Genomic DNA, 22,249 nt, shown 5'->3' with positions numbered 1-22,249 from the left:
CTTGTCTTGCTTCATCTGATGTATTTGGTTCACTTTGCAATGATTCTGAAATTAAGTCCTCTAATATATGTTTCTTTATAAAAAAGTACGAAAAATCGTGCGCGGGCGCATGTGTGCTATCGCCTTGTGGAGTATGTAAATATGCGAGCCGGATCCGGCTTTTTTTGGTCTTTGAGATAGCTAACTTCCAGACACGGAGCAAACTCCAAACATTTATATGTTTATACATATGTCAAATAAGGATGCTTTGCAAAAAATTGCGATGATTGGAGGCTGGGAACAAAAAAGCCCCAAATATTGAGGAGGCTGAATAAGTGCGAATTTCATAATTGCGAATCTGCATAAGTGCGAAGCAGTTGCAAAGACTGACATAAGTGCGAACTGGCACAAGCGCGAACTGGCATAAGTGCGCCGAAAGAATTTGCAAACATTGGCATAAGTGCGAACTGGCATAAGTGCGAACTGGCATATGTGCGAATCAATTGCAAAAACTGGCATAAGTGCGAACTGGCACAAGCGCGAACTGGCATAAGTGCGCCGAAAGAATTTGCAAATATTGGCATAAGTGCGAATTGGCATAAGTGCGAACTGGCATAAGTGCGAATTGGCATAAGTGCGAACTTGCCAATTCACCACTTATGCCAATTTGCACTTATGCCAATGTTTGCAAATTCTTTCGGTGCACTTATGCCAGTTCGCGCTTGTGCCAGTTCGCACTTATGCCAGTTTTTGCAATTGTTTCGCACTTATGCCAGTTCGCACTTATGCCAGTTCGCACTTATGCCAACGTTTGCAAATTCTTTTGGCGCACTTATGCCAGTTCGCGCTTGTGCTAGTTCGCACTTATGCCAGTTTTTGCAAGTGATTCGCACTTATGCCAGTTCGCGCTTGTGCCAGTTTGCACTTATGCCAGTTCGCACTTATGCCAGTCGCAATTATGCAGATTCGCAGTTATGAAATTCGCACTTATTCAGTCGCCCCCCAAATTTTGTGCCCCCCCCCCCTACCCCAAACGTGAGAGCAACAAGTTAATGAAATATTTTTTGTACTTTTTTTAACTAGACTAATATTCATCCATAAATTTTAAATTTCATAATAAAATATTTTAGTTTTCAAAAATTATGACCATATAAAGTTTAAACCCCCCTCAATTTGAGGGGGTTATAAATTTTATATGGTCATTATTTTTAAACGCTGAAAGATAATACTATGAAACTTAAAATTTATGGATGAATATAAGTCTAGTTGAGAACAGTACAAAAAATATTTCATTAACTTGTTGCTCTCACGTTTGGGGCAGGGGGGGCACAAAATTTGGGGCTTTTTTGTTCCCAGCCTCCAATCATCGCAATTTTTTGCAAAGCATCCTTATTTGACATATGTATAAACATATAAATGTTTGGAGTTTGCTCCATGTCTGGAAGTTAGCTATCTCAAAGATCAAAAAATGCTGGATCCGCCCCTGTTTAGTAAAAATTTATAATAAAATCTCAGCTATATAAAATATTGAGTTCAACGTGTGCAAAAATCTTAAGTCAAGTAAAAGAAGAAATGGCAAATTTACCAAAAATATCTAAAGACGGGGGAAATTATAATAATCTTTACTTAGAAAACAAAAAACCCACCCTGTAAGACTACAAAAAAAAAAAAACTTATTCACTTAATAAATAAATAGTTGCAGAATTTGTTTTTACGTGGGGACGAAAGAATTATTTTAACTTACTTGTGTTTTAACAAAACTGAAAGATTTAAAACTAAATAACTTTATCAATTCTAAACCAAAACGTCGTCCCCAAACAAATTATTGTAGTACAACCTTTTCTAAAAAAAATAACATCTACATGTACGTATATACTATTTATTTTCATAGGTGGGTTTTTATTCTTCAACACCTACATAAAATCATTTCTGGCGTTTTTTGGAAGTTTTTCAAAAATATATTAACGATTTTTTTCCGCGATAAAATGTCACGTGACAAAACTCCCTACATCAACTAAAAAAACAATGTAATTAATTTAAGTTAATCTTAAATTAAATGACCCTGTAAGTTCAAAAGCTAAATTAAATAAATACTGACACGAATAATTATCATTAATTGCAATGTTTGTTTTCTTAACTTTTTAGTTCTTTCTTTTTCTTTCTTTTTTACTACCCTCCTCTGCCAACCTTCTCGACTGTAGCAAGGCCTACTTAAATTACGATAATTTACAGTAATTTAAGCAGGCCATGACTGTTGTGTGAATAAAATGAAAAAAAACAATTTAAGTGAGACAGGTCTATATTGAGTAAAAATAGGGCTTTGTTGTGATTGACTCCATAACACTCTTAGACTTATACAGGGTCGGACTGGCTTGAAAAAACGGCCCGGGAAATTTGGTCATGGCGGCTCACTTTATTGTATGTTGCATACCTTTATATATATACAAATATATATATATATATATATATATATATATATATATATATATATATATATATATATATATATATGTATATATATATATATATAAATATATATATATATATATATATATTTATATATATATATATATATAAATATATATATATATATTTATATATATATATAAATATATATATATATATATATATATATATATATATATATATATATATATATATATATATATATATATATATATATATATATATATATATATATATATATATATATAGGCGCGCCGAGAGCCTTTACGCCGCCCGGAACAGCAACTATGATTAACGCTATAATTTTTGGCAAATTATGTTCATCTTCAAGAGTTATTTCCAATAAGAGTTAAGTTTAATAACTTCGTTTGAAGCTGATCATTTGTTACAATTGCACCAAATATTTTGAGCAACCCATTCAGGTGCTGCAATGCGTCACTAAGCATTTTTTCAAAATTTTTACAAAATTTCTTGGATCTAAACAAGATAAATCAGCATATAGACTACCATGCTACCATGACTACCATGCTAGGAAAATCTCTGTTACTAATTACTTGATCCATTGCCATGTTGTGAACATGGCAATGAAACTTATTTTTCGTAAGACTTATCTTTCGCATTTTCAAGTAGTTCGTTTGCTCGAATTCTCTTCTCTTTCAAATCAGTCTGTCTTCAATGTTGAGATTCCTTTTTCCCAGTTCACTGTTTGCAAGTTCAGAAAAAATTCTTTTTGTATCTGCTTGAAAAACGGAATCAAAATTTCTATCTACTTTGATTAATTCATAACTACTATCTTGAACCATCTTATAGGCTTTTAGTATATCCAATCCAGTTGTTTGCAAATATTCAGATAATGCCGTTGTTTGCTAAAATACTTTTAAAACAATTGTGCTGTCAAAATAAGTTCAAAACTTACCAATGAATCTAAAAGAGCTTTCGCTTTGTAACGGACATTATTATTGAATTTATGTAGAAATTGATTGATGTAGAATTATCATGAAATGTTTGTGACATGTCGTTCTACAAAAAATCAAAAACTTGTGTTCCTTGATCGGAGGTTTTGATGAAGAAATTTCTGAATAACTTAGTAAGAAAACTCTGTCTTTCGCCCACCAACGGGTTTCACCGATTACAGATATGTATTTTAATTTGCCAAATTCACGCCAAAAATTAAAGAGTAAATATGATTCTTGTAAAAATACTGCACATATGTTCAAAACGCCAAATAAGGTCAAAACTTCAACCGCTTTTTTAGTAACGTTACCCATTACCAAATTTAAGACATGGGCATTAAACCAAACATGAATCTGGTCCGGGTATACTGTATTTAAACAGGTATTGAATCCATTGTATTGATCTTGCATATTAGAGGCTCCATCGGTGGCATTTTTAATACATTTACCTACATCAACGTCTACCTTTACAAAAACGCCAAATAACACATTCCATTTCCAGTTGTTGATGTGCAATTTACTATCAATATTACTCGTTCATGTACAGCTTCGGTTACATATCGGATCACAATAGAACACCGATCCTGTAAATTAATATCTTGCGTGGTATCAATTTAAACACTAAACATATCGGCTTCTCTAATCTCTTCCACTATCATGCTTGTTAAAGATGTTATTATTGCATCAAAGACTTTATTAACAGTCGTTGTTGTTATTGCATCAATGCATAGTGATTGGAAATAATCAAAAAGTGGCATTAATTCCAGATTTGAAAAAATCTGATATAAAAAATTCTGATTATGCAAATTGTTGCAAATAAACCATATTTTCATATTCTGAAAAAAAATAAAAAATTAAACCACCTGATGCTTCCCCACGGCTGTTCAAGGTTGTCATTTTAGTAAAAAAATATTTTAGCTAAAAAGCGATAATTTTTCTTTTCTGTCTTGAATCACAAACCACTGATATAAACTGAAATATATTTTATATCAATCGAAAGAACATTAATCAGGCTTTCAGAGTATAATATAAAATATTTTTACGTTAACTAAAGTTCCTGCATTTTTAGACTGAGAAATTAGAGCTCTTAAATGTGATTATTAATAACTTATGTATGTTTCTGTAAAAATCTGAATACGTAGGGATAAAATTTAACTCTTCTCCATTTAACCAAATTAAGTAAGCTATAAGTCCTTGCTTACTTCTAAGGTCAGCCAGTTAAGAGGTTTATTGTTTCTGAAATAAACGCTCTGATAAGTAATTTTTTTTTTAAGTCAAAATTGTTTTGCTTCGGATGAAATTTTTAAAATGATTTCAAAAGTCTGAGGTTTCAAAACATAATTATAATTGTTTAACGTTTCTTCACTTGGCTCGCACACTGGTCAATTTTTTAAAAATAATTTTAGTTACATTTTAATTTAGTTACATTTTACCGTTGATGATAATAATCAAATGAAAATAAAATGTAGCCTAACTAAAAATGTGATTTTTTATGGCAACCGGCCCACCGGGAATCTCCCGGTTTTCCGGCGGCCCAGTCCAAGCCTGGACTTATATCAAAAAGTTTGGTTGAAGTTAAAACTAAAAGCAATCCTGTTAAAAATATTTTCACACCATTCAAAGTACCACTTAAACATATAGTTAAAGCATTTAAGGTAAATGTTTATTTAAAATTTCTTTTAAGATACCCGGTGCCGGGTAGTGCAAAAAAAATGGCCGATTCCGGGTACCTGGGAAAACAGACGAATTATATATATATATATATATATATATATATATATATATATATATATATATATATATATATATATATATATATATATATATATATATATATATATATATATATATATATATATATATATATATATATATGTATATATATATTTATATATATTTATATATACACACAATATAATATTTATAATATATATGAACAATATAAGATATATATAAAATTATTACATATCAGATTGATAAAAATACATTAATAAAATATTGATATAAAAGTTAAAATAAATTTTGCTTTATATATTTAATGAATATAATTTGATTAAGATTCCGAATCTGTAGATAAAATTTTCTTTTGATGCACAGTTCGATTTAAATAGCACCCAAAAGAGAAAAAAAAAAGAAATAATCGCTCATTCAATAAAAAAGATCTATATAATGTGCTTTTCCAAATATATACTTTTCAATGTAAGTAAATTTTTGGAAGAAATATGACGGAACATAAATTTTGGGAAAAGGCTAGGCTAATTCTGGAAAATTCCAAAATATGCTTAAAATGATGGCAACGGTGCCAGAAACAAAGTTTATACGGCGGTTTTTTTCATGAAACGTTTTATTTTTTATTTTTATAAAAAAACTGCAGATTTTTTTAAAATTGCTTTGAATATTTAGAATTAATGAGAGAATTCTTTATTTTATGACTTTAATTAGTTGAGCAAAAAGTTCAAAATGGTTGGTTTTTGGTCTGATGGCAAATGGTCTGCGGCTTTTATCTGATAAATAAGATATTGCCGCTCCTCGAAGACTTTGGACTTAAATTATATCTTTGATGGGCGGACATAAGAGTATAACTGCAAAAGTGTAACTTTTCAGGAGAGCAAAAAAACATTATTATGAACCCAATTATTTTTCTACAGAAGTCATATTTTCAAAGTTGTTTATTTATGTTTTGAGTACTGGTGTAACTATACTGTTAATACCATTGATGCCGGCATACACAAGACACATTTTCTCATATAAATCGTTAAATGGTCAAAAATGCAGTTATACTGTTATGTCCGCCCATTAAAGATATAATGAAAACCGCATTTTTTAAAATAAAATATATGATTTTCAGTATAAAATATTTTCCATACAATTCTGAGCTAATTTAAACTTATTAGACATATATTAAGGCTTGTAAAAATTTCACCTTTTAAATTAAAAAAACAAAAACAAAAACAAAACTTATAAAAAGCGAAACTTTTACAAATAAAACTTTAAACAATAAGAAATTTTAAACAATGAAAAATAAGCGAAAGAAAAAACATTTAAACAAAGCTATTATAACATCCGAAAAAACTTTAGCTATGCTTAACAACAAACTTATAGACAAGTTTAAATAAATAATTTTCATGTTTGTTGTTAAAGCCGAAACAAAAAGCTTTACATTTTAAATATATATGCTTTTTGTTGATTGCGATGTATACACAAGTTGAAAATTTTAAATTATGCGCTTGTTTTATTTTAAGCTTTGGATTTTAATTTACTTTGACTTCAAATTTAAAAGTAACTAATTCAAATCGAATTTAGTATTCTATTTAGTATAGCATTAGTATCTACAATTAGATTTTTTTTAGATTTTTTTGAAACCGATTATTAGTTGTTAAATTATAACTGAATAAATTATATTAAATTATTTCTTTTTTTCTTTTTTGAACACAAAAACTTTTTATAAGTTTTAAGAAAATTAGTTTTTTTCAAAAAAGTTTGTATTTAATTTTTTAAATTAAATACAAACTTTTTTGATGAAATGAAATGACGAGTCAAATCCATTGGCGTTTTACTTAGGCCCGCAGATTTTTTTTTTCTTCTCAATTTTTTTTATCCAATCAATTTTACAGTTTATTGGTCACAAAACTAAAATTAAAATTTTAATTAACAAATGTCTCATAACTTTGTCGCTGGCACCATATATATTAAGCCTACTTTGACAATTTTCAGAAATTCCTATAAGTTTTTTTGGGGAAAAATAGTGCTTACAAAAAAAAATATTTTAATATAGATTTTTGGCATTTTTTTGTTTTTGTTTTCGTTTAGATTTAGGGATTATAGATCTGAATCTACTACAACCTCATAGCTTCAAAGGTTGAGCAAAATTAGGTTGCTCAACATTTAAAATCATGTGGTTGTGGTCATAACTCCAAAAGGATTCAACTGTATTTAATTACTCGCAAGTATGAATGAATACGTTTCTTTTATTAAATATAAAAAAAGCCCCAACCTGACTTAATAGTTGTAAAAATTACAATAGTATGTAGGTGCAGGTAAAACTTGCGGCACCGGTTTAGTGATATCCGTATTGCTCAACTTGTTTCTTTTCACAGCGGTCTTGTCACAGCCTGTCTTCTGGAGTTTGAGATAAGGTTCGAGTTTAAACGTTTAAAAAACTTTTTAAAAGTGAATTTAATGACTGTATCACATAATTAATACAATGTCAGTGTGGTCACACGTTAACGCTTAAAAAAGTTTACGGTAAAAAGAAGAAAAATGTTAAAAAATTTTTTTTCGTTTTAGTGCCGGTATTTACTTATAATGCATGTTGCTGCATACACAGTTAGAGTAATATTTATCTAGTGATGACTTCAGGAATTTTTGAAATTGACGATGACTTTAAAGAAGTTAGATCAAGCGATGAAGATGAATATGACATTACGTCTGAGGTATTTACATTGTAGCTTCTATTAATTTTAATTTAGTTCTATGTTTTATTTAAAGTCTTTTGATAGCTTTAATTATATATTTTGATATAAGCTTTTTTATGATTTATCTTAAAGAAATTGTTGTAAAAATACTATTTGTAAATTTTTTAAAAATCTTCTTATTAATATTCTATGATTAATATTGCATAAGACTTCTAAATATTTGGGAGCTATGTTATTCATAATTAAAAAAATAACTAAACTTATTTTTATGATTGATTAATTTTTATTATTATTTATTATTTTTGTTAATATTCTTATTGTTACAAATATCATTATTATTTTTATTATTGATGGTATTATTATTGTTTATTATTATGTTTACTTTGTTATTATTATTGTAATGCTATTAAGGATATTGGATGTTGTTTTATTTTAATACTAATTTGTATTTATGATTATTATAATAAGAATTTTTATGCTGATTTAAGAGCATAAGTGTCTGTAATGAAAAACATAGGTCAGAAAATTTAAGGAAAGTCTTCTGATTTTTTGTTTAAATTTTTGAGAAATTACATTCTATCTTTTTAAAAGATGGCAAATGTTAACATTTAAAAAAAAAATGTTAACATTTATCTTAAACATTCATGTTAAACTTCATCAAATTATAAAATTTCTAAAAATATTTTTTTATAACTCTTGATCAGCATAAAGTTTCCTATAATTTTTTATTAATCATAAAAATAACCCGGTAAAAAAGGAAAAATAATTTCGAAATAACGTTGACTTATTTATATTTATTAAGTAAAATACAAGTTATTTCATTGTTAGATTACTATTAATACATAGTTTATCTCAAGTTTTAAATTTTTTAAAATAGTTTAATACATATATTTGAGACAGTTGCCCAATTTTTTAAAGTATGAAAAAGTCAATTTGGCTAAATCAAATCTATATATTTTTTCTTGCCAAATAAAAAACAACAACTTCGAATTATATATATGTATGCTTTTTTGCATTATTTTGCATTAAATGAAATTACAAAATATTTTTTTCATCACCTTCAGTTAACCATGTATGATGCACTAGAAATATAGTTTTATTTCAATATTCCCATTCACTTATTTTAAGTGAATGGGAAATATTAAAATTGCGAATATAATAAATATATATTATTATAATCGCAAAACACAAGAAACATAAAATGTTTTATGTGTTTTGCGAACACATTTAGGGGGTGAGAGCAGATTATTTTCAAAAACGTTGTTTTTTGGGACACCCTAGTATATATATATATATATATATATATATATATATATATATATATATATATATATATATATATATATATATATATATATATATATATATATATATATATAATATATATATATATATATATATATATATATATATATGTATATATATTTATATATATATATATATATGTATATATATATATGTATATATATATGTATATACATTTATATATATATATGTATATGTATATATATGTATATATATATATATATATATATATATATATATATATATATATATATATATATATATATATATATATATATATATATATATATATATATATATATATATATAATAAAATTTATTTATTTCCAAGATTGGAAAATTTCCTGTGTTATCAAACTCTTTTTTTATTTTTTTGGTGATAGCAATGTAAGCATATACAGTGTTTGTTAATAAGCCTCTATACAGTCTGTTTACTGGACCGTTTTCAACAGTATATAACGAGGAGCTTTTCCAGTTGTAGATAACCTGAATATAATTGTGAAACTGGCTACAATTTTAGTTTAAAAATAAAAAATTGGGTAGCATTTTACAAACATTAAACTGATTATGAAACAGAAATGGAATTTCCCATTCTTTTCCATATTATACAGTTCTATAGCAAGTTTGGTTTTGGGTTATGTAGAGATAAAAGCTCATTTGTGTTTAAAAACACAAGTGGTCCAAAATGGAAATATAAAGATACTCAAATCATTAAATAGCTTTGTTATTTCTATGCAATGTAATTTTTATTAAAAATACTACCTTAACTTTGCAAGTTGTAAAGGGAAGATCATGTCAAACTAAATACCTAACTCTGTATCATACTTATATTATTTGCTGTGATAAAGCTGTTCAATTTGATATTAGTCAGAAGTCTTGAGCAGAACTTGATCATTTGAAGTCATTCAGATCATAGTAATAAAAATAGTTATATAGCTTGACTATTGTATTGTCCGAAAAATGTTTTTTATCAAAGTTTATAATTGAATACTTATTACTATATTATTATTATATTAAAATATAATACTTGTTATTCATTATTAATAATTTAATTATTATTAAAAGTTGTCTGAAAAAATATATTATTGAATATATTATATATTTTTCAAAAAGTTTATGGAAGTTAGTTGATATCAATGTTTTTATACTATATATCAAAATTTATTTAATTTAATTTCTATAAACAATATATTTATATTTATTTACAGGTCAAGGACTTCGAAATTGATCATGATCACATGTAAGTTTTATAAAAATAATTTTAAAATCAACAATTTATAAAAAAAAACATTTAGTTTCAAAAACATTGTTGTCAATTTCACCATTTTCATCAAACCATAAATTTTTTAATTTTGACATGATTAGGATTGAAGATATGGGAGAAGATATAGAGAAAGTTGCTCTCTGCCAGGAAACAGTTAATCCGAAAGAAAAATTAGGACCAGTTGATTTTGAACTAATGAAGGTTTTAGGAAAAGGAGGCTATGGAAAGGTAATTTAATTAAAAGTATAATTAATAATAGTTATATATATATATATATATATATATATATATATATATATATATATATATATATATATATATATATATATATGTATTATATATATATATATATTATATATATATATATATATATATATATATATATATATATATATATATATATATATATATATATATATATATATAATATATATATATATATATTATATGTATATTAAGGCGGGGCATAAAACAGTCAATAAAAAAATACCATAACAGTTTTTCTGGTTCCTTTTGATATATGTATTAAAAGGACATAATTTTTTTGGACTGCTGGTACCCCTATGGTCGGTCCCAGCTGTCTGAAAATATGAAAATTTCTAATTTTTGTAAATAATGAGGGGGCAGGTTCACTTATAAATATTTCAAAGATATCTTAAGGATTATTTTTGTAGCCCGATATATCTAATTTTAGTACGTTTTGCACTGTCATTTACAACAAGAAAACCATTGACATAATTATTAAATCTAATATAACCCGAAAATGTTTCCCAGTTTGATGAATTGATTTTCAGCCATTCTGTCTCTTGTAATGTCATTTTTATTAAGTCAAAGAAAAACCAGCTTTCAGGACCAATGAAATCTTCAAATTTTTTTTTTTTTTCATTGTTAGTAAAAATTTCGGTACTCAGTTTTCCCATCTTATAACTTGTAGGCTTTTCTGTTTGATCTAATTTAAGAGCTGTTTTATGTAGCTGATCTACAGGTAAACATTTATCAGTAAGACACATAACCATTAATCATTAATTTAAATACCAATTGTGTTTTTTAAGTGACTTCAGTACAGCTTCTGCTGGTTTAAGACAGAATTCAGAATATTGTATCATTTCATTAACAGCTTTTAGATCTAAAGAAGGTGCTATGGGAGGGATAAGAGCTTCAATAAACCGTGGAACATAAAATAGTGCTGTAAATAAAGCAATTTCATGAATCAGCTTTCCCTCTTGCAATGATATTATATTAGGACATGATATGTGGCTGAAGAAGGTCGTATGTTAAATAATAAACTCCCTGTGCCATAAACCTGGCATGATGCGAAGCCATTGGAAATTTAAAGTAAAATTTTTTTAGTTTGCCACTTAACCAAAGAACTGCTAATTGTATAAAATACTTGTAGTCATTCCTTTTGAAAGAATGTTAATGATTCAAAAGCCTAAATTAATAAAAAAAAACTAAATTATTAAAACTTATAATCAAACACGTTAATCTAATTAGGACAATTAAACCAACCTGCTTTTCCAAAAAAGATACAATTTTTTTTTCTGAGTCAAATCTCTTTAGGTTATCATAATGTATCTTTTTTTCAAGAATCGATTTCCAATTACACTTCAGTCTTTCAAATAACGCAGTCTTTAGTCCGCTTGTTTTACCACCAGTAAGAACACTTGAAAAGTGCTGAATTATATATTTATTGCAAATCATTTAACTAAATTTTAATAATAAGGTGAATAATTTAATTCATCGAGAATTATTCAAAATTAAATATATAAATAAATATAAAAGTATTTTACGATTTTTCAATATTTACCTATATATGGAATTCATAGACATGATAGCGACAAGCCATTCAAAGCAAAGCTTTTCCTCTCCACTGCTCAATTAGAGTACAGACTCCTTTTAGCCAACCAGTATTTGTGACTGTGGTGTCAAAGGACAGACAATCAATGAAGTCAAATAGCTCCTAGTCTTTTAAAGTTTTTTTAATTGCTTTTTCAAGAGACTCAGCAGTGCCATCTTTCACAATTAAAATACCCTAAAGCTGGGATTCTAAAAGATCTGGTGAACTGATTAGTACAGCTACTCTTTCAACATTTTCTTTACCAAGTTCTTTCATTTCTACTATAATTTTTGAGTCAAAATGCATGGTAAGACTGTTACCCTTAGCCAATATAGTTAAGTCTTTAATTTTACAGGCAGTCTTATTTATACTTAGTTTTTTCTGTCTCAAAGTACTTCGTTTAGAAATAGAAAAATCATCTATTTTTCTATTTATAAATTTATATTAATATATATTTAAGCAGTAGAACTTATTCCATATCATGATGCTATTGAAATCTTTTCCTATATTTTTTGGAGCAATAAGAGGAACAGCGGATTTTTTAATTTTTCTAGAAAGCTGTAGATACTGTTTTTGTTTTTTTTAAATTAGTATTTAAAATTTCTATTTTCGAATTTCTCAAATGTTTTTTACATTTTTTGTGAAATTTTATCTTTGCCTAACATTTTCTTAACACGCACTTCTTTCTGGTCGTTAAGAAAATCTACATCTTCTTTTCTAGTTTTTAAATGTTTAGTTTTATCTTTCATAATAATATCTTCACAATTGTTTTGACTAATACCTCCTCTAGAATTCTTGAAAAATTTTTAATACCAAATTTGTACTTAAATGGTTCCAATGTTTGTTTAAATCTTTTTTCTTCCTTTCTAATTTAACAATCTTGTCTCTAAAACAAAAGTAGAAGAATGCATTAAAATTAATGTCATTTATTATAAACATATAAAACTTTATGACTTTATAATTGCTACTTTACTAAAATTGATTTGAAATTGGATAAAACTAAAAATTTAAATCATGATATAATAAAAACCTGATATGCTTTTTGCCAAATTTTCTTCACCTTGTAAAGGACGCATGGTAAATATTTTTTGAGACAACAGCCTATTTCAGCACATTGTGCAGTAAAGAAATCTCCAAGAGGACATGAAGCTATACTAATTGAAAAAATGTTTGGAAAATCGGCTCTTAGCATAAAATCTTTGTAATGGTATTATTCCAATATGGTTTTATTAGTTGGCAATATCAACTAAAAATTATTTATTTATTTATCAATCCAATTATTATTATTTAATTACTATTATTGTGTATGTATATATATATACATATATTATATATATATATATATATATATATATATATATATATATATATATATATATATATATATATATATATATATATATATATATATATATATATATATATATATATATATATATATAAATAAATTAGCATGGAAAATAAGAAATCAAAGGCAAGCTGTTCATTTGACTGGCTAACACATGGAATCGACAGCCGATTGTTTTTCTTGGGCGGTCAAAATTTTTATTTTTTCTTTGTTTAAATTTTCATCTTAGTAATAGTTCTTTATCACTGAAACAAAATGCAAAAAAATAACTTGCTTGAAAGTTATCGAACTCGCATTTTTTTTAAAATAGTAATAAAATCAATGCATTTTTAAAATTTAAACTCACAATTACTAAAATTCAAATTACCTGTAAATTTTAATTTTTTAAAAATAATGCTCGCGCGCATTTGATAATATCCAATTAATTTAATGTTTAATTTTTTTTTAAATATCAAAACAAATTTTATACAATATTAAGAAATTTAAACTGAATACTCAATACTAAAAGAAATTGTTTTATAAATTTCTATTGAAAAATTAAAGTGTTGTTTGTCTCTTTTTACTTGCTTACATTAAGATGGATTGATGTTTGATGATTGTATTACATTACAATTAAATAGTAGAAAGAAAGAAAAAAGTATAAATGCGCATTTAATAGTTTAAGAATACTATAAAGCTAAACATAATTCTAAAAAGACAATCATTTTATGAAACACTATTAAGGTGAGTTTCCACCTATACCTTTTTCTACGGGAATGGGAAAAGGATGGGAAAAGTAATCATGTGATCATGCATAGTTTTCCTTCGGACAAATTAAAACTTATACTACGCTTGCTCACATAATTATTTTTCCCATTCCCATAGAAAAATGGATGAGTGGAAACTCACCTTTATGAAAATTACTAGTGTTACATAAAACAAGATTTTACTAAATGTATATATATATATATATATATAAATATACATATATATGTATATATGTATATATATATATATATATATATATATATATACATATATATATATATATATATATATATATATATATATATATATATATATATATATATATATATATATATATATATATATATATATATATATATATATATATATATATATATATATATATATATATATATATATATATATATATATAGGGTAAAAATATATGAAATCATCCAAAAATAATAATTTTCGACACCCTTACGTTTCAGAATTTGTTTATTTTTACACCACTTGCAGTCCATATCAAAAAAATAATAACTGCAAAAATTTTAGTTAAAAATACCAATGGGTTCCAGAGATATCGTCACTTGAAATAATGCTGACTCAGCATTTTAATGATTTTCTGAAGCGACTACAAAGCAACTTTGACATACAGTATCTTCATAATGGCTTGGGGAAGTTTCCTAAAATTTGGTACTCTAATAGATTTTAACTTGAGAAATCCAAAAAAAGCACCCTCAAGACTCGATTATCTCAAGAAATGCCTCATTTGTCCAATTTTGTTCAAAATTATTGACTTGTAAATTAGTGATTTTTGGAGGTAAAATAAAGACTGTGGCCCAAAATCCCGAGTAAAAAGTTTAATTGTATATCATTATTTCATCTTAGGTCTACTGAAAAAAATTAGATTCATCAATTGTCTCTCTAATACATGATCAAAATTTGCATTTAAAAATGGTGTCTTTTTAGAAAAATTTAAATTTTGTAACAAAAGCAATTAAAATATTTTGTAAAACATTTATTTGAATAAAACATCAAATAGTGTTATTTATTGACTAGTTTAGAATATTTATAGTCATGGGCCAAGGAAGACGCCCTCCCCTCCCACGCCGCCCCCCATCTCCCTAGATTTATTTTTTTTTTTACCTAAAATGAATAAATAATGGTTGATTGTTAAAATACATTTTAAAAACATATTTTTTCAGTTTAAGTTTGAGAAACAGTTTATTTGCGTTACTTCAAATCGATAAATACTTACCTCTTATTTCAAAGATCTTTTTACGATTTTAAATCATAAATTTTAAAACCAAAGATATTAAAACGTTTTTAAAACATTTTGACAATCAATATCTTTATGTAGTTTTAGACTAATATAGTCATTGACACAATAAGATGGGAGTGATTTGTGATTTATTTAAACCCCCACCCCTCCTTCTCAGCCTACAGTTCAAGAATTTGAAAAAAATAAAAGACATTTTAAATGCAAAATAGGTAAATAAAATAAAAACAAAATTATTTTAAACATAATTAATTTTTTTTTGTAACCAACAGTTTGTATTCTTCAAATCTAAATCAGATATGTTGTATGTATGACCTGATATTGTTCGCGGTGTAGAAATTAGGCATATAACTTCAGAATTGAGCACCCAACACTCATCAGTTCTCATTGGCCAAAAGAAGTTTTTACCTGTTCCATGTGGATGCATGAATCTGACTTTTATATCAAGCTCACTTACATCTTCAGCAATCCCTACCCACCAAAATCCATCATAAAAACATGCAATATAATCCATTTTTTTAATATTTAATGAAATATCTACATAATGTTTGCTTTTTGGAATGATATCAAATATTTCAGTGCATGCATCAGTACTTATTTTTTTATAACTTATAGTGTTTGGAGCAATTGGAATAAAATGATGATACATCCTTGTGCCAGGAACTGTTCTTCCACCTAAATATCTTTTTGCTAATTGTGCTCGTGTTTGATTAATTTCTTCTTTTGAAAATAACTTAAAATAAATTCCATTTATCTTGGCTTTACAAAAGGAGTACATTAAATTAACATCTAAAATCTGCCCAGTAGTTATTTGTTTTAGACTTTCTTGACATGCTACTCTTTTAACAGTCCCACCAATACCATCACAGGGGGATTTACCATGACTGGTAGCAAAAAATACCCATTCAGCATTTAAATCAAAGTCTTTACTGTGATGAAAAAGATTGATAAAATTTTTAAAATTTTTAAATTGTGCTGCACAACCATCGGAAAAGTATTTCACACTTGATACATCAGGTAGATTTTCTTTGATATATCTAGTTATATCTTCCTGAGTCTTGTAAATAAATCCTGTGTCATGATCAACATCTTCTGAAAGGTAACAAAAAGATGTTTGAGAAGTTTGTTCTCTATAAAATAAAGTACAATTGTATAAAGTGAGCATTGACTTTTGTTTCAGTGATAACTTCGAACCTCATCCTGAACAACATATTGATAGTTTTCAGCAAAATCTCCTAAAATTAAGCATTCGTTATGGTTAAGATTTTCTTTACAGTTTTTTAAGTATCTACTTTGTGTTTTTGCAATATATGAATGAGTGGTAAGGTTGTCAATGCTGTCACATAATAAATCATTAAATTCATCTAGTGGCAATGACTGTGAAAGTAGTGTTGTACGATCGGTACTCTGCCATTGCTTAAATACTACATCTTCTTCATGCTCATGGTCCATAAACTCCTGCATTAAAAAACTTTTTAACACTTCAATACCAGGGCATTGGTTACATCGATGCAACATACATTCTGCATTTTCAAGAGAGCAAACAATCAATGCCATGAAATCTTTACAACTTTTATTCCACCTAATGGCATCAATGAGAAATTTTGTATTTTGGTGATGTATGCAAACACATACATTGTGTGTACCTGACGCATTAGTTGTTATACACCATTTAGGTTTAAGAGTACAAAATTTTGACAAACTGACTTTGACGTTAGGGTAGTCTTTTTTAAATGCAACATGTAATTCATTAAGATTGAGTAGCAATAATCTTTTTTGAACATGTTGGTTTTTCTTAATACTTACATAATCTTTTTTTCCTGGCATCATTCTTGAAAATTCATCACTTTGATAAAAGTTAATCACTAAATTAACTGTTTCTGGTGAAAGTGGGTTTCCAGTTTTCTTTCTGGGTAATGATAGAATTCCATTCTCATTTTTAACTTTTCTTGCTGTTCGAACAAGATACTCAGACACTTCAAAGTAGCTTGATATCTTTTTACGTGTCCATGATTTTGGTGCGAGTGTTAACATTTGCACCTTATGGCAATAAGAGTCAGTCTCTGAAATTTTATTTTTTATTTCATACATTAAAACGTCTAGATCATGGTCATTGTTAATGTTGTTGTTTAAAATGGGGCTTTTTATTTCTGTTGTTAAAAAAGTTTCTTTAATATTATATGCTAATGAGACCATTTTTGCAACTCTGTCAATAGTGTTCTCAAACTTTTGTTTTGCTACAGGCAATTTGCTGTGTTTTGAAAGACTTTTTAGTTTGACTGGTGAAATTCCAAGCAATTCTATAGTGGTATCTAACTTAATTTTTTTCTCACTTTTGGATTCCCATTCCTCCTGTGAATTTAAATCTTCATCAGTTTCTATTGCTTTTTTGTAACATTTACTGCAGAATTTCCAACCTGGGGTTACATAAACATTATTTTTTTGCAAATAGTTTGCCATGTCTATGGAAATCTTTATATTACCTAAAAAAAAATTTAGTTTTACGTGGTTAAAATAACTGAAATTATCAAACATTTTATAAATAATAAATTGTTTTCTTTTAATTTCCATATCAATTCTGTTGTAAAAAAGGTAAGATTACCTTTTAAAGCAATTTTTTTACTTTCCTTGTGTGTTCCAAAAGGATTGCAACACTTTGTAATTTTTCTCTCAAAATATTTTCCATAGAATTGCTCATGATAACAACATATAATTCTTATTGAACTATATTTTTCCTTTAAATTTGCTCGCCATATTATTTCTTCTTGTTTTTTACAAGGAAGATCTTTAAATTGAACAAAACCTTGTTTTCTTGAAAATCCAGTTTTGTGGCAATGAATGTTAAGAATTTTTCCAATGTCATATTTCTCCATATTAATTATTTTTATTATTTATTACCTAACAAAATAATATAAAAACTATAAAATTAAAAGTAATTCTTTAAGAAAATACAAACAAGTAAATACCTTTAAAAAGAACAAAACAAAACTTTTTTTGTTTTGTTCTTTTTAAAACCTCCTTTTATATAAAAAACAAGTTTGTTTTTTATATAAAAGGAGGTTTTAAGTCACCAATTTGAAATAATGAAAAAATTTTTTTTTTCAAAATTAAAATTAAATTGTATGTTTTTGCATTATTTATTCATTATATGCAAAAAAAAAAAAAAAAAAAAAAAAAGAAAAAAAAAAAAAAAAGGGAGATTGGGGGAGGGGCGTAGGGGCCTCCCGTGGGAGGGGAGGGTATTTCCCTTGGCCCATGACTATAAATGTCCTAAACTAGTCAATAAATGACACTATTTGATGTTTTATTCAAATAAATGTTTTAAAAAATATTTTAATTGCTTTTGTTACAAAATTTAAATTTTTCTAAAAAGACACCATTTTTAAATGCAAATTTTGATCACGTATTAGAGAGACAATTGATGAATCTAATTTTTTTCAGTAGACCTAAGATGAAATAATGATATACAATTAAACTTTTTACTCAGGATTTTGGGCCACAGTCTTCATTTTACCTCCAGAAATCACTAATTTACAAGTCAATAATTTTGAACAAAATTGGATGAGGCATTTCTTGAGATAATCGAGTCTTAAGAGTGCTATTTTTAGATTTCTTAAGTTAAAATCTATGAGAGTACCAAGTTTTAGGAAATTCCCCCAAGCCATTATGAAGATACTTTATGTCAAAGTTGCTTTGTAGTCACTTCAGAAAATCACTAAAATGCTGAGTCAGCATTAATTTAAGTGACGATATCTCTGGAACCCATTGGTATTTTTAACTAAAATTTTTGCAGTTATAATTTTTTTGATATGGACTGCAAGTGGTGTAAAAATAAACAAATTCTGAGACGTAAGGGTGTCATGGCCTGGATGATTTCATATATTTTTACCCTATATATATATATATATATATATATATATATATATATATATATATATATATATATATATATATATATATATATATATATATATATATATATATATATATGTTTAAGAATCCTATTATAGAAAATTTTAAATTTATCTATAATACATTCCTACATGGATTACATTTGCAGCCAAAGAGAAAATAAATAAAACGATTTAAAGAAAAGAAAGGTGATTAAGTTCAATTAAGAGAAAAAATATTCTCAGTTAAATATAGCAATTATATATTTTTATATTATTATAAAGATATTATATTAAATATTTTTATTTAAACAATAGTAAAATTAGAACTTTAATCATTTATAAAATAGAATTTTTTTAACCACTAATTAAATAAAAGTAATTTAAATAAGTGAAGCAAAAAAAATGTTTATGTCATATTTGTCAACGAAGCAAAAAAAAAAGTAACCTGTTGTAAAAAATAAAATTATTTTAAACGCTTATTTAAAAGCTAAATGGTTTATGAAGTTTTAGGATATTCATTTTCCGGCAAGAATTTATTTAGGTCAAAATAACAATTTTAGTCATTTCAGGCAATTGACCATTGACCAGCCATTATTTTCCAAGCTGTATATATACATCAGGCCTTGTGATAGAGCATTAGGCAAAGTGCATTTTATGTACATGAACAGTGGTTTAGCATAAGGCTTAGCTATTTACGTTAAAAAGAATTCTCTAATCTATTATTTTATTCCACTTTTTAGTTTTTTTTTACAAGAAATCGAGTTTCTTGTAAGCATCAAAAAAGGCATGTTTTGATAACAAGTAAAAATTTCATTAGGCTTATGGGTTAAGCATTTTTTATTATTCACAAGGAAATAATATATATATATATATATATATATATATATATATATATATATATATATATATATATATATATATATATATATATATATATATATATATATATATATATATATATATATATATATATATATATATATTGCCTTGTTTTAAATACTTAATGCATAAGCTTTATATGAATTTTAACATCATAAAATTCTCTTTATTCTGACCCCCTAAACGTCTTATATATATATATTAAATAACACTAGATTTAAAAATAAAAAAATATTTTCAGGGGTCTCTCTAGTCATGTTGGGTCTTAGTTCAAAAGTCATGTTGGGTCTCAAATGAAGGCAAATTATACAAAAGATTCAAATGCAATAATTGTTTTATAAAAAACATAATTTTAGGTTTTACTGCTTAAAAAATGACATTTTTAAAATTAAAATAAAAAAGTCCATTTTCCAAGTTTTTTTGATAATAATTTTTTTTTCATATGTTTTTTATGAAATTATTTATAATGCATGTATGTATGTAGGTAGGTATGTATGCATGCAGGGTGTTAGCCAGGAATATATTTTTTACCACGTTTTTGTGATATTAGGAATATTTATTGATTTTGTTCTACAAAATATTTGGAATTTTTATTAATATTGTCCTATTACTATGGGTCATTAAATTTTTGGAATTTTAAACCCATCGGGAATTTAACAGTATAGGGGGTACCATTGGGCTAACATCCTAAAAACTGTCTAAGTAAAGTAAAATATTATTGATGTTAGTATTACTGTAATTCTTAAGATTCTTAATAAGATTTTAGAGAGCAGTAAATGGTGTAAAAGTTGCAGTTTGATAGTAAATCATTCCAATTTTCATGTAAATATGCTCAGCTAAATTTTTGATTAAGATCGTTTGCATTTTCAGTTATGTTTATATTTTACTTTGCAATGTTTCTAATTTTGAGATATTAATGGTTGAGAAGTTTAATTATTATTATTTTATATTACAATATTTGATTTTTTAGTGATTATAATATATTGTTTTATTTTCATTTTTTTGATAATTTAAACATGAAATTGTGTTTAAATTTTGGTTTTATTAAAACCAAAAATTTCTTATTATTTTAATTTCTTTTTGTTTTAAATTTTGTTATTGTTGTAGTTGTTGTTAATGATGTTGTTGCTGTTGTTTTTGCTGTTGTTGTTGTTGTTTTTGTTGTTGTTGTAAAAATAAAAAAAATCTGATAACAAAACTTTTAATGGTTTTATGATTTTTTAGATTGAACTGAATTGTAAAGTGTTTTATAAATTAGGTTTTCCAAGTAAGAAAAAAAACTGGTCGAGATGCTGGTTCAATATTTGCTATGAAAGTTTTAAAAAAGGTCTTAGTTTTTTATGTTTTTTTTCATGTTTCAAATATACCAGGGTGTCCACTCGGCTGGAAAAAAGGCTGTTTTTAAAAAACACACTGGAAAACTAGAAAATTAATGCTTTAAGCAACATTGATGCTAGAAAAACTGGAATTTTTTTGTTTAATTTCTGTTTAATAGGTTAATTTCTGTAGAGTTATTGATTTTTGAAGGTTATTTTAAATCTTACTAACAATATTTATTCTTTTTAAAGTTTTATATTTTTAATTTAGATTAGTATTGTCATTTTAGTTAGTATAAATATGGAATTAGTTAAAAAAGTCAAGCATCAAAGACAATTTAAAGATGAATGGTTTAGTGATGATAACTTTAAAGATTGGCTAAAGAAAGATCCTAAAGATGATACTAAAGAAAGATATGTGGTTTGCCACAGGTCAATAGAACTCTCTTCAAGTGGGCACTCTGCATTGACAGATCAGGCAAAGGAGCAATGCACAATATAGAATTAAGAAAAGTGAAAGGATTCTTTGCAAAACCAATAGAGAAAATTTTTTTACTATCTGCCTTTTTTGAGTCTAATGAGTCAA

The 22,249-nt window shown here is 26.2% G+C and overlaps 1 protein-coding gene across 3 annotated transcripts in view; it reads left to right on the top strand.

Annotated features, from left to right (window-relative positions):
• Positions 1-22,249, top strand: part of LOC100209609 (ribosomal protein S6 kinase beta-1) — a 56,746-nt gene that overhangs the window by 15,402 nt on the left and 19,095 nt on the right. For 2 of the 3 annotated variants that reach the window (XM_065807223.1, XM_065807222.1), the window contains exons 2-5: positions 7,686-7,831; positions 10,327-10,358; positions 10,484-10,610; positions 21,606-21,674. In XM_065807223.1, coding sequence (XP_065663295.1) covers positions 7,748-7,831; positions 10,327-10,358; positions 10,484-10,610; positions 21,606-21,674 — 312 coding nt within the window. In that variant the 5' untranslated portion in view covers positions 7,686-7,747. Of the gene's footprint in view, positions 1-7,208; positions 7,346-7,422; positions 7,535-7,685; positions 7,832-10,326; positions 10,359-10,483; positions 10,611-21,605; positions 21,675-22,249 lie in introns of those variants that run through there. The other variant, XM_065807224.1, reaches the window with a different exon arrangement.

Source organism: Hydra vulgaris, chromosome 10 (genome assembly GCF_038396675.1).
Source record: "Hydra vulgaris chromosome 10, alternate assembly HydraT2T_AEP".
Lineage (NCBI taxonomy): Eukaryota > Metazoa > Cnidaria > Hydrozoa > Anthoathecata > Hydridae > Hydra > Hydra vulgaris.
This window is presented reverse-complemented; position numbering and strand designations above follow the sequence as displayed.